The 14,531-nt window shown below is 40.4% G+C and overlaps 1 protein-coding gene across 3 annotated transcripts in view; it reads right to left on the reverse strand.

Annotated features, from left to right (window-relative positions):
* PBX3 (PBX homeobox 3) overlaps window positions 1-11,381 on the reverse strand; it is a 189,707-nt gene extending 178,326 nt beyond the window's left edge. The window contains exons 1-3 of one of the 3 annotated variants that reach the window (XM_075835478.1): window positions 11,216-11,381; window positions 9,415-10,617; window positions 7,429-7,502 (exon numbers count right to left, since the gene is read on the reverse strand). In XM_075835478.1, coding sequence (XP_075691593.1) covers window positions 7,429-7,502; window positions 9,415-9,611 — 271 coding nt within the window. In that variant the 5' untranslated portion in view covers window positions 9,612-10,617; window positions 11,216-11,381. The other 2 variants (XM_075835479.1, XM_075835480.1) reach the window with 2 other exon arrangements.
* Between the last annotated feature and the right edge of the window lie 3,150 nt (window positions 11,382-14,531).

Here is a 14,531-nt window from a genome sequence, read left to right on the forward strand (position 1 = left end):
GTGAGTATGTTTCAGCTCTACTACTTAACAAGTATATATAGGTATGATGAAAGTGACCATCAGATATGCGATATATAGTAGATATAGGAGGTCAAGGGACTACATAAAGGGACATAGGAGACTCCTCTAAAAATGGGTGATATCCTATGTTCTATAGAATGTGATTAAATACAGAGTAACTGCAAGATAAATAAAACGTATAATAATAGTAATAATAATAACAACAACAAGATACTGTATGAAAAGAACAGAACTAGTGTTCTCAATTACAACAAGAAGAATACGGCACACAGAATCTCGGTTACAGATAAATCTATTCCCTACGTATAAAAAGCCTGGGATTATCACATTGTCTCGCCATAACCGCGTCTCCTGCATCCTCAGAATCACGCTGGGCAAAGCAAGAATATTCACATATTAATCTCTTACTCCGCATCATTCTGCATTTCTGAAAAGTGAAAACTGCAGGGTGACGGGGCGATCGGTAAGAGGGCGGAGCTCTCAATATGGCATCTCTGGCCAGAACTTGTGCGTTTTCAAATTGGCATTTATCACAACTTGCCCTGGCTTTAGAAAGATGGCGAATGTAAGACCCGACAGAAACTTTAATCATTTATATTAAATATTGATGTGAATTATTTACAGCGTTCATAATTCAAAACCAGGGCCGTGTAAAGAGCAGGAGTGACAGGAGGTTATCATGAGGATGAGAAAGGCCAGCTTTGTACTGTTCACCTTGGAGAGAGTTTAGGGCTGTAGAAAAGGCAAACACTGCATTCTCCTCCTGGTGTGAATTACTAGATTATGGAAGGGAAAAGCAAACATATACTTCTCTTTCCAGCAATTAGACAGCCTTGTCATTGCCTCTATTAACTGCTACAACTTGTTACAATGTGTCAACACCTGTAACAATAGAAAGCGGTAACAGTGTTGACAAACCACATATGACCGTGAATTATAATGCGGGTTATGTGTAAAAAATCTCATTGTCTCAGCTGTGTGACACCTGCGTAAGAATGTCACGGTACATGAGGGTTATGTTACATTATACCACAGTGCACTGTTGTGTTACATTTCTTACACTTTGTGTACTAGAAAAAAAGTCACAATCGGTATATGGATATGTCGCACAATAATCGCCAGAAGTCGGTCTCAAACTAAGTACGTTCTTACTTTCTAAAGATTAAATATACGATACGACGGTTCCTTTCAGGACACTTTTTATACATGACCTTATGTATGGGAACGTTTATGGTATCTATCTTTTTTCTATCTAAAGAACGGTCTGTCAATCTGTCAGTCTCTATAGCGATCTATCTTTCTATCTAATAGCCATCTAAATATTGTTCCATCAATCTATCTGTCTATCTCATTTCTATCTATCTACTCACATTGTTTGGTTATGTGTTAAAAGAAAATACATTTAGACGCCCTGTAGCTGCTGTAAAACCAGAAGGAAGTTATTTCTATTTGCAATTATTTTACACAGAAATGTAAACGCATTCAACTCTTCAACTATACCATAAAAGCTAGTGGAAAGAATTAAAATATTGTTATTTCAACAGCACGAGACAATGCGTCACTATAAACGTATAAGGGAAGCATAGAATGAAACAAACATATTTACAAATCCAAAGAGCTCTGGACACGTAGGATCCCATGGGTGCAATGCCAGCCAACCTACCCTCAATCCTACGCTTCAATTTCAGGGTGACCAGTATACGTTCATAACACTACCTAAAATGTATTTCAGGACACGGATCAGGAAAGCGTGATACACAGAGTGATATATGTAAACTTGAAGAAGGGAAACAAAAACCATTCAAATTATTGCCTTTAACACAAATACAACCGAAAAGACATCATTATTCAATCCGAATCAATACATAAATGTTAAAAAAAAAAAATACACGCTATAGAAATCTGTGTCTAAAACGTCTAATCTCCCACATCTACACAGCCCGGTAGTTCTATCCTTCGAGAGTTTAAGGCAGAAATTTCTCAGGACCGTCCTCTATGCAAAAGCTCAATTTCAGCGTCCTTATTCAGGATGTGATAACTTTTATTGGGCTATCAGAAAATCTATGACATTTCATGCCATCCTCGTAAAATGGTTCTCTGTGTGCAGAAAAGAAATAAATGTGTAATATTCTCGTGTCCCAACACTGTAATAATTACACATTTTATAGATCACTAACATATGCATCACTTCAGGAGAAAAGAGACAAAAAAAAAAAGTCACTGCACACACAAAAATAAAAAAAAAGTGTACAGTGACTAGCGAAGGGTGAGGCTGCCGCCCTATGTCTACTACTCTAAAATAATGGCTGCAAATCCCACAATAAAACCAGTATAAGATCGCTTATTGCAAAAGACGCCCATTGCTACATATAACATATGTGTGCGCTTCTTACGATCTGAAACTGCCCCTCATTATCTTCATTTATTAAGTTTACATTGATAACTTAACCTTACAAGAGGAAGCCGAGACGTGGGCTGGAAACAGAGCTCTGTAATTGAGTTGAAGTTTGTAGGATGTTTAACCCATGCGTTACTTGACAGAGACTACACTACTGCTCTTACAGTAATGACAACAAAGGGTTTAGGGAACCTAGTGGGTCTACTTATCTAATATACAAATGTAGCAGAGCCGAGTTTGCCAAATGCTGAATGGACATGGGAACCTGTCTTAATAAACGTTAACATGGTGCACAGACAGTGTAGCTCAAGTGAGGCCAAAAATGACCAATTTAGCTTTGCTATAACTGAATTATAGGATAAAAATATTTTTTTTTTACATTAAAAATGATCAGGTAAACAAATCTTAAGCTACACGTCCAAACTTATGTTTAAATGGTAAAGACATTATATATATATAGTTATGCAGTTATCATTTGTGAGGCTTTACAAAGACACACAGAAGATACACAGGGAGACACATGGGGGGGGGGGGTCTGAATGAGGTGTTTTATCACAACTCCAAAAATGACATAGGAACAAAAGGTATGCGTGATCACTTTGAATCAGCACTTTCTAAAGGTTATGTCAAGCTGAGAAATTAATATTGCAGGTTTTTTTTCCTCTTTGCAAACGCGTGCCCTGGCACATTCCTGTTCACTATGGATAATTTTATTCTCCCCCAGGATGGGAAATGACAGGAACTGAACAGTCGCACTGAGTATGCAGCCACTAGTAGTGCTTCAATCACTGTGTGTGTGTGTGTGTGTGTGTGTGTGTGTGTGTGTGTGTGTGTGTGTGTGTGTGTGTGTGTGTGTGTGTGTGTGTGTGTGTGTGTGTGTGTGTGTGTGTGTGTGTACAAGGTCCAGTGAAAAAAACTGTAGTTTTAATTGCCAATGTTTAAAGCCAAGCGACATTTCACTTCCACCTTGTTGAAGTGCTGCAATCTTTTTTTCATATACAGCATTTTGAGGTGTGGATTCAGCTCTAGCTGCTTTACACTCACCACTTTATTACATGAGTGCTGTTTCAATTGAATATTTTACACACACACATATTATATATATATATATATATATATATATATACATACACACACACACACACACACACACACACACACATACTCTAGTGTCGGCAGACGTGTAGACTTGTAGGGTCCATTATACAGAACTTACAAGGTTTTCCCACCACCTGATCATGCTATTTCCAGGTTTCCTTTATCAACAAGTGAAGAACATTGGTTCCTCTTATACACTATTTACTTTTACACCCTTCTCTATCAGGTTAGGTCCATTGTTGCCATGCAGACATTTAAACCCATCACTGTAATCTTTTGCTATTTGGCTCGACGACAAACGGGTTAACATTCTCCCGACTGGCCACTCACATCTTGTTTTCTGGGTCAAAAATGTTCAGTGAGCGTTTCTACGGACTCTCTTTAGGCATATAAAAATCCTTCAAGTAGCCCGAGACGGTCCTTCTAGCTTCCCCCTGCGGACACTGCGCTCAGTGGAGAAGTTCATTACATTTTATGATCTTCCCAAGTCTGTCCTGCTTATAAAACTCGCAAAAGGCCACAAATCTGGCAAACCATCATGTATGCCATTAGACATTACTGCTAAATGAATGGCATTTAAGCTCTCTGCTGCACGGTGTCTATATTATGGGCGGCTGGCAGCTGTCAATGTTACCTTCCTGCTGTAAGTTGTAAAATCAAAAAGGAAAACTTGCACTTTTTTTTAGGACAGATGTGTAAGAAGGCATAGGTGTAGTGCCAGGAGGCTGACAAATGACCCTAATATATATATATATAGTTTTGTGTTCCAAGATCCATGGTGCTGTTAGAGTCTCTATGACAAACTAACAAATATTTCTAATTTTCTCAGTTCACAGATACTAATGAAGCAATCTTACGTTTTGCCAGTGTGTACCCACTTGGGGATAAAAACTTACATTTAGGCTCAGGCTCGATGACAAAAGAAAAGGAAAAAAGAAAAAAAAAAAACCTCCATACACAATCATATGTTCACGTGTATTGATTTTTATGCCTGTGGCTAGCTGAAAAATCCCGAGCCTGTTTACTTAATTCAAAAAAAGGTCATTTCTCATCTACATGCAACAAACACAGCTCAAGCTGTCTTAATCCCTTTCGCTTTTTTTTTTTCCTGGGCTTCCAGTAAAAAATGTATCACAGCAAAGATATAAACAGAAGAATGATTCGGGGCAGGTTAATGCCTCAAATTCAAAATTTTATTTCAAAAACACTTATTTTCCCAAAACCCAATAATTATAGCGTATAAAAGAAAAAAAAGAAAAAAACACAGCAAAAGCCTGCTGCTACCTTGTGGTTACCTTTAGCAAAGCACAAACAGAAATAAAGCCTGGTAACTAGTATATAATTTAACCACAAATATAAAAAAAAAACAACAAGAATTGCGCTCACAAGTATGTAAAATGGGAAGAAGATAAATGCGCTCGCCAAACTCCAACCTGCTTGTTATCTGCCTTTTTATTCAATAAAACCTGCCGGCTGATGTGATAATTAAAATGAACAAACATAATAAAACAGTCCTGAAGTGTAGGTGGAGATGGAGGGAAGCGTCTTTCTCATGCAATATTTTGATAGATTCCCTGTATATGGCAGAAGCTTTGAAACAATGAAGCGGTCAGAAAACAAAAGATGTTTCCCAACCCTTTTCATTTTCACCGGCTAATAAGGTAAAGTTGCCCGGCTGGCATTAGCGCACACACCAGCCGCCCTCTGTGACATTAAACAGATTGTCGCCACCGAGAATAAAAACAAACACTTGAAATTGGGCATTGTTTCTAACTACAGAAGCAGCTGCTGTAGCACAGCGACTCCAGACAGCAGCGTTGCAATGTGTGAAATCCAGACAAGTAGTGGAAGATTTTACATCACACTAAAAAGATGATGATGCAAACCGAATCTTCTCATTTAAACAATTCTGCCGGTTATTGATGTCATGGCCAATGCTCCGTGTTCTTTGTCTGCTAAAACCACTAAAGAGTCTTGTGCTCATTCATAATGTAATAGGCACGTCTTTTCCAATTTCCATTTTTCCTTTTGTCAATTTTACTGTCACTTTTATAAGCCGGGGGTGCCAGTGGACATTTGTACCGATCAACCCTCTCAGCCGCGGAGGCGGTTTCACCCCGATCTAATCTATGAAGATCTGAGATTTGACACCTTGCTTACAGCACTAGTCACTCTGATTAGGTTCAGTTTGTAGACTGAAGTGTACAATTATTTCAATTATTAAAATATTCCCTGTTAAGTGGTAACATACGCTGTGAAACTGCGCAAAGCAAAGACAAAGCCGGAGAAAAATAACAGCCATACAATTAAAAGCTAAAACAGAATACAAGTGTCACCCATTGTGCTGTAATACTAGAAGATATATATATATATATATATATATATATATATATATATATATATATATATATATATAATTGAGTTTGGAATTTAAAGGAAGGGAGCAAATGTTAAAAAAAAAAAAAAAAGTGTATTAAATTAACCTCTGAATTGCTAAAGGATTGAGCGGGTTTCTAGTAAACAGTGGAAGTGCTCATAAGATCAGGTCATTGTGTATTATTCCAGCCGAAAGCAGCAATTACAGAGATAGATTTGGGGAGGGGGGGGGGGGGGTAAAGAAAAAAAAAAAAAAAGAAAGCCCTCTCCGCACACAGAAATTGACGGAGATTGATTAGGTGTGCCAGCAATTAATATATATATTGTAGTCATTTGATTTGCTACAATGTATCAATGACAAGCTGAACACTGAAACTGACACCCTTAATAGGTTCTGGTGATTTGACACCCTTGAAATCCCTGGATTATTTAATGATCACTTTTTATGAAAATATAGAACACTACACAAAATAAAATGGAAAATAGACATTTTTGGCTTTCTGTAGGCCGGTCATGGGGGATGTGCGACCCATGTACTAGGAATATGAAACTTTGTAAACAGTTAAGTACCCTACAAATTGTGACATATATATATATATACACACACATATTTACATTTCCAGTAATACGAGTGCAAAAATATATTTTAACCATCTAGGACAACACTACAAATACCTACAGGCCCAAGTCTATATACTTGGTGTTATAAGTATGCTAAATGGCCTTTAAGAAAGGAAACAGGATTGGAATATCTTGTAAGTAATTTTTTAAATATTGAAAATAACTTTAAATATAATATATACATATAATGTAGGTGTGTGTATACACACACACATATATATATATATATATATATATATATATATATATCTCACACACACACAACATGCTGCTGATGGCAGAAGAATAGCGCACTTATAACTAAGACAAGAAAGTCCTATGTAAAATCCTATTTGTTTTTCCCCTTAATTGGAGATTAAGCTGGGAATTAATTTTTCCTCCGTCACAATATAGATATCTTTACCAGTGGTTCTGGCAGTAACTTAATGATGTGATTTGGTGACACCGTCAGATTCCTTATTGATCTTTTCATGGGGGGGGGGGGTTAAAAAGGTTTCTGAAAAGGAAAATATCCTGGTGAGGTTCTGCACATCGCTGTTTCACAGCCTTCATCCTACAAACACATGTCTCAGGAACAATTTCTTTTTGGGGATCACAGGGACAACTTTGTGGCCTAATCCTGTTCAATAAAAACAGCTGCGCCCCTCCCAGATTATTAAGGGTTAACCGCTCATCTCCACTTGGTCCGCAGCCTGACAGGAGAAAGTGTTGCCTGTGGGAGGCGACTTGTTCTCCACCCAACATACACAATGATCAGTACACAAATGATCAATACATCGGGGTGGTTTTTTTTTTTGTACTGATTCTTGACCGCACGTTGTCATGGGAAACAAAGATGGCGTTACCCAGCTTAAAAACAGTGTAAAGGCTAAACGGAGCGCAGGTTTATAAAACCACAAAATAACAACTCCTACCTGTTTTCTCTTTGATTTCACATAGAACGCTGAAGAGGGCTGGCTTCATCCTATGACAGTTTAGTGCATGTTTTCTGAAAGAAAAAAATAGGATTCAGAATCCAAAAATACATACTAAAATAATGAGATAGATAGATATGAGATAGATAGATAGATAGATAGATAGATAGATAGATAGATAGATAGATAGATAGATAGATAGATAGATAGATAGATAGATAGATAGAAGCTAGACGGATAGATAATAGATAGATAGATAGATATGAGATAGATAGATAGATAGATAGATAGATAGATAGATAGATAGATAGATAGATAGATAGATAGATAGATAGATAGATAGATAGATAGATAGATATGAGATAGATAGATAGATAGATAGATAGATAGATAGATAGATAGATATGTGATAGATAGATAGATAGATAGATAGATAGATAGATAGATAGATAGATAGATAGATAGATAGATAGATATGAGATAGATAGATAGATAGATAGATAGATAGATAGATAGATAGATAGATAGATAGATAGATAGATAGATAGATAGATATGAGATAGATAGATAGCACATATGTTTGTGTATTTTTATATATATATTGTGCATTTGAGAGATATATATAAATATATATGTATATATATATATGTGAGGTGTGTATTCACACATGTAACATGTATATCTATCTGCATATTAAATACGGAATTTAGATTGCGATCCCAATAGTAAGCACCTCTGTACAGCGCTGCGGAATATGTCGGCGCTATATAAGTAACAGAAATAAATAATATTCCTAAGCATCATATATACAAATATATATTTACTATAGATCACACTCTACTATAATAAACTACATACAGAAGCAGAACAGAACACTGTACTGCTGTGGTATAGAAGATAACACATAAAATGATTTTTTTCTACCGACCACAGTTTACATCCCCAACGTCATGGGAACTTTGATAACTTGGCCCTAACTTTGCGGTAAATGTCCAGCGCCCACGCTGAGACTATTACTAGGGTAAAAGTTGAGCTTTCCCACTAAAGGCTTCCCCATCTGTAATGTTTACTCACATGTCAGATTAGCCGGCTATTATAGCAAATATAAATCAACACATGGCAATAAACTGCTCCAATCCATATGAAAACTGATTTATTAAAAGGGGCCAACTTTTACGCAGCAGTATATTATCCTAACATTGATTTTTTTTTTTCTCCCTGGAATAGCATCTCCTTCAAAAAAACATGCAAAACAAACACAGAAAGTCTGCTAATGAAGTGGCGGTTTGGTTGTTTATGGGTAATAAGATGGGCATAAAATGGGCACAAAGATACAGATCCCAACACCTTGTGTATAAACGTTTACACATCATGCATACAATTTGTCAGGGATAACACAACAGATGCTGGGGTAGAAGGCGCTCGGCTTCTAGGGGAAGTTCTTGTGTTGTCTTACATTACAGATGATTGCTTGTTGGAAGGAAGCTAAGTGGTCCTGAAAGCTTGACCTATAAACAATCCTCTATATAGGACTGCAGATAACCAGGGACACGCGGCGCTCATGGTCATCACTTTAACAATATATGGACTAATAAACGTGTTCAGATTGACTTGTGTAGCCCCTACCGATCTTATTTCTAATTATACATCTTCCTATATAGGGCCAGATCCTGCCCTAGAGAGGAGACTAGACTGGAGGGAGCATCTCTACACACAGCTGCTGCGACTCCTCTTTAGATCAGTTTGCCTATAAAGGCATCCCCTCATCCCCCCTCGAGAAGGAGCCTCCAGCTGCATCGCAGCCTCCGCTCGTCGTCGCTACCCAAACATGTGTCGGTTTATTTGACAAACTGCCTGCATTGAGAAGTTGCTCACTCCAGGATGTACAGGAGTGATGAGCCGCTCTCTTGTGTGGGGAGGGAAAGCGTGATGCTGCGTGTAGATGTGTGCGTGATTTTTTTTTTTTTTATTGCGGTGAAAACCAACTTTGCTTGTGCCTCATCCAGGCTCTGATCAGTGATGGTCATGATCTGGTGCAGGATGTCGCCAATGTCCTGCTTCCTGCCATCCCCATCTGTCCCATCATGTCCATGGGGAGGAGGTAAAGTCATTCCCCCCTGTACCGAGTGACCGGCCATGGCCACCCCGGCCAAAGTCTGCATCATCCTGGTCTGCTCGTCCATACTCCTTCTCCGCAGCCAAATCAATTGAAATAAAGACTGCAAGGAGACAACCTCACAGTCGGGGGCACAACCGCTTGGGGGGTCAGTGCCCCGCACATCAACAATGACAGCAAGCGTAAACTCCCAGCCTTGGGTACAGTGACTGGCAAACAAGGTGTATAATACAGTTCTTCACTCCATCCAAAAACCTTGCTGCCGGCTGATACAAAGTAACGCAAGCTGCAACCGCTCTTCCTGCTCGACTTCTAGACACAATTCAGTTTCTGGAGTAAGATCAGATCTATTTCCAGTGCAGTTTTATCCCCCCGCATACAAATACAACAAATTCTGGGGGTCTCATGAAAGGTCAAAGGTCTTTGCTTCTTTAGCTTTGGCCAGACCGGCTCCAATTCATCCCATTAGGGAACAAGTAAAAAAAAAAAGCCATTCAATGCATTGCACCTACTGTCAAACGACACAATTGTAAATCAGTTTTTTTTTCCGCAATTTAATTCTTTATTCCGTCAAACGCCAGAGCCGAAAAAAGGATGGGGGGGGGGGGGGATAATAAAGAAGCCGGAATAAAAGATGTTCTGAATCAGCAGCAGCACTTTCTTCTAGGACAGTTCTTGATGTCTCTGTTCAGCAGGGTTCATTTGTATAAGAAATCACATTTATTTTCAATGCTTTATTCCATCAATGGAAAAAAAATAAAAATCATAAAAATAAAACAAAAATGTAAAAAAAAAAATTATAATTTTTTTTTTTTTTTAAATAATTTCCCCCAGAATGTGATAGATGTCAGGAAGAAGAGTAATACGAAGGCATGGTGCTTGTCCTGGAGTCTCCGATCAGTCCCGGTGCCTTTATTTAAGACCTGATCTTCCTTCTTGGTTCTTCAATCCTTCATCCCCTGCTCTCCGCATCCAAAGCGCCGCCAATCTCCCCGGTGCTCTCTCCTTCTAATAAATAAATCAGTGTCCGATGATGGAGTAGTAGTAGAAGTAGTAGTCGCTGCAGCTCCTCGCTGATCACCGCCAATAAAATAAATGGGGATTATAAAAAAAGAAGACAACAAATAAGATATATAAAAGAAAGTCTCTGGGAAGAACTTGTGGCCGGGGGTGGGTGGGGGAGCAGCGCGGAGTATTAATGACAGGAGCGGTGCAGGGAGAGGTGATAGAAATGGTTAAGGTGCCCGGTGAGATGGGGAGGATGATGATGATGATGCCTCAGAGCAGCAATCAAAAAAGTTTTTTCCTCCTCGGCGGCGGCTGAGGGGGTGATGAGGGAGAGATGGATGGGGGGCCGGTAGTCGGGGCTCTCCCGGGCGGGATTTATGGCTCCGGCTGCTTGCCCCGCTTTACGCTGCTGCTGCCGGCCCCGGTGACGGATTGACAGGCTGCCAACGCCACTCACTCACTGCGGACGTGTCAGACTTTGAAGGAGGGGAGGAAATAAAAAGGGAGACAAAATATAAATAATGGAGGCAGGCTCCTCCTCCTCGTGTCTTCGGCCCCGGGAGGAGGAGAAGGGGGGTGACGAGGCGGTGCTGTTTCACTCAAACCCCTTCTACTAACCCCGCCCGCAAGTGAGGAGGTGGAGACCAAAAGGACTACTACTACCGAAGAGAAATGGCGCGCTGAGGTGGTTGCTAAGACCAGTGTTGTCACGCAACCAGCCATCGTTGCTAAGGGAGATGTGACCCGCAGCCAATCATACGCTAGAATTGAGCAGCTCCGTCTGTCAAGGTTGATGTTGCGGCATAGGGAAGGTTGGTTGAGAGCACGTGTTTTCCCGCCCGCCTCTTTACTTACCATTGGCTGATTCGAAAGTTGACGTAATGGTGTGGGCGGAGCCTTTGATGGTCCTCATCCGATTGCCATGGCAGCAAGAGAGCAGAGGGATGAGGGATGCTGTTCATGACACGGGCGAGAATGAGAGCTGCTTCCTCATAGCGGCTCTCCTCATAGAAAGACACAGCTGGAGCTGAGCAATGCAGCTGGTCTAATAAAGAGCAGTGCCCGTGATAACGATATAATGAAGAGATTATACAATACTAAAAGTCAACATTTCTACAAATAGTATTATATCGAATATTACAAACACGACGACTCAACCTCTGTGACTACAAGAGTGCCGTATTAAAAACGTCGCTTGCACTGTCATACGTGCAACTTTATTGTCCCCTCACAAAAACCGGCAGTCCCATGTAACGTTTTTTCCTACAGTCAATAATAGAACTCATTCTATGGCACTGCAAGGCTCATGCCCGTCGTGTGCGATTTCTCTTATCCCCTAACGAAATACATTTTGGGGGGTGATGAAGTGGCCATGAAAAAAAACAAGACATCCGTATGTTTTTATAGGTTCATCCTTAGGCTATGTTCACACACACAAGTAAAACCGGCTGAAAATTGCACAGCTGTTTTCCAGGGAACACAACCTCGGAATTTCAGACGTTTTTGAAGCAAAAAACATTTTTTTAGGCTTTTTTTGGAGCCATTTTTCAAGTGACACTATGAAAACCCTCCAAAAACAGACCAAGAAGTGACACGCTCCTTTTTACGCTGCATTTTTTTTTTTTAAAACAGTGACATAAAAACACGCCCGTCTGAACAAAACACAGTTTTCCCCATTGATTTTAATGGGGACCTGTTTGTTGGCGTTTCAGCAGTGTCTTTCCAGGCGTATACGGTACGTAATTACGGGCGAATTCTAGTCGTGTGCATGGGGCCTTAAAGACGACGTCCCCCTTTGCAAAAAAGAAAATTTTATTATTGTTGAAGTGCATCGAAAATGAAAAAACGAGGCAACTTTGCAAATAGTTTTTATTAAAAAATATCCTTTTGGTTAAGACCTACAGCTCCTATGCGTCTCCATGGTAATAGACTACAAACAAACTCTGTGTAGTCTGATCCTGCAGTCACACTTTCTTCCATTTGTCCCCTACCGCATGTATGTGGGGCGCAGATAGTAGGGAGTATGACTCCAGGATCAGGCAAGCAAGGTTTGTTTGTAATTGGTTACTATGGACACATAGAAACTAAAGATGTAAATTGATAGGAACATTTTTAATGAAGATTATTTGCAAGTTTGAAAAAAAAAATAAAAAAATTGGTTGTGAAGGTGGACATAGCCTTTAAATGTAATAAGTGATGTGTATAAGTTTTGCCCAAAGGGCTCCCTTTATATATTTCCCCAGTAACAGGTTTTGCCATAGTTATGGGGGAACCATCATTGTGACATTTGTCTAATAAGATCCTGCAGCCCTGATTTATAGGGTGCCCTGTACCAGAATCACAGCTGTATAATTGTTCCTACAGCCGTATTAGGCCAGGGCTACACTGAGACTTTTTTTTTGTGCTACTAATTGATTTTTAACTATTGAGCGACTGCCGCACTACACAAGATTGCATGCAACTCAATGTACTCATCTGGACTGCATCTGTAGCTCAAATAGTTAAAATCAATCAGTAGCGCTAAAAAGAGTCTAGGTGTAGCCCTGGCCTTACTTCTGCACCAGATTAATGACCCTGAGCACCTGATGTTAAAAGTTGTAATCAGGTTCGTGATAGATTTTCTACCAACATATGGACAGTGACTGTTTAATGTAAACCTCGAACACAATGTCGATAAAATTCTGGCTACCTGCAGCCACCACTAGAGGGAGCTTACTGCATACTGGTTATTATTGTGCTCAATGTATTAATGTATGAATCGTATGCAGTAAGCTCCTGAGCGCCCTCTAGTGACAGCCAGAATGTTATAATTTAACTCTATAGCCATAGCTCCCAACCGTCTCAGATCCAGCGGGACAGTCCCGGTTTCTCACCGCTGTCCCGCCGTCCCAGGCGGTCTGCAAAATGTCCCGCTGGGCGCTGCAGCTGTATCAAAACAGCTGATCGCTGCTGACAGGCGCCCTGCATGCCAGACGACTGCAGCAGCGATTAGCATCAGAAGAAGGCAGGAGTCTTGCAGCGGTGTTCTGACTGGGATTGATGCCGGCCCGGGAGTGGACCAATCCAGTCACCTCACCTCACTGCTATCTACAAGAGGGGGCTGCGTGCGGCGCTATCTACAAGAGGGGGCTGCGTGCGGCGCTATCTACAAGAGGGGGCTGCGTGCGGCGCTATCTACAAGAGGGGGCTGCGTGCGGCGCTATCTACAAGAGGGGGCTGCGTGCGGCGCTATCTACAAGAGGGGGCTGCGTGCGGCGCTATCTACAGGGGGGCTGCGTGCGGCGCTATCTACAGGGGGGCTGCGTGCGGCGCTATCTACAAGGGGGCTCTGGTGGATGGTTTTTCCATTGACCGGTAGCAGAGTTACACAACTGGAAAAAAAAATCCCCATCATGTAACTCTGCTACCTGTCAATTGAAAAGTCATCAACCACAGGGACTCCCTCTTGACTTTTGTTTTCTGCCTTTTGGTTTGTCCTGCAGCTGCTGCCGCCGCGATGAGCAAATGTTATACCCAAGATAGGAAAAGTAACATAAAGACGATATAACCGGATCCATAATATTGGTGATATCCAGACAGTCTAGAGATCCGCAGTGAGAATATGATCTTGTTATTTGAAGAAGGATCTGGCCGTGATTTGATGTGTTTATGCGGGATATTGGTCGTGGTTAGGGGGCATGGCTTAAAAATGTCCCTCTTTTCCGAATTCAAAAGTTGGGAGGTATGATGTAGCTATTGTATAAAGGGGATTTGGAGCTCTAGATCAGGAAATCAGAGCTCTGACCACAATAAAGATATCCTAAAAGGATTGTTTTCCTAATGAGATGTTCAAGGGTGAACATTCACTTTGATGTTGTCAAAGAGATTTGAAGTAGAGCTTTACTTCTGTAGAGTCTCATAATTTCACACAGCATTGTGTACAGTTACATACAATGAAAAATCTGCACAGAGCTGTATTACAGAGCTCCAGTGCAATCTG

The sequence above is a fragment of the Rhinoderma darwinii genome, chromosome 8 (assembly GCF_050947455.1).
Source record: "Rhinoderma darwinii isolate aRhiDar2 chromosome 8, aRhiDar2.hap1, whole genome shotgun sequence".
Classification (NCBI taxonomy): domain Eukaryota; kingdom Metazoa; phylum Chordata; class Amphibia; order Anura; family Rhinodermatidae; genus Rhinoderma; species Rhinoderma darwinii.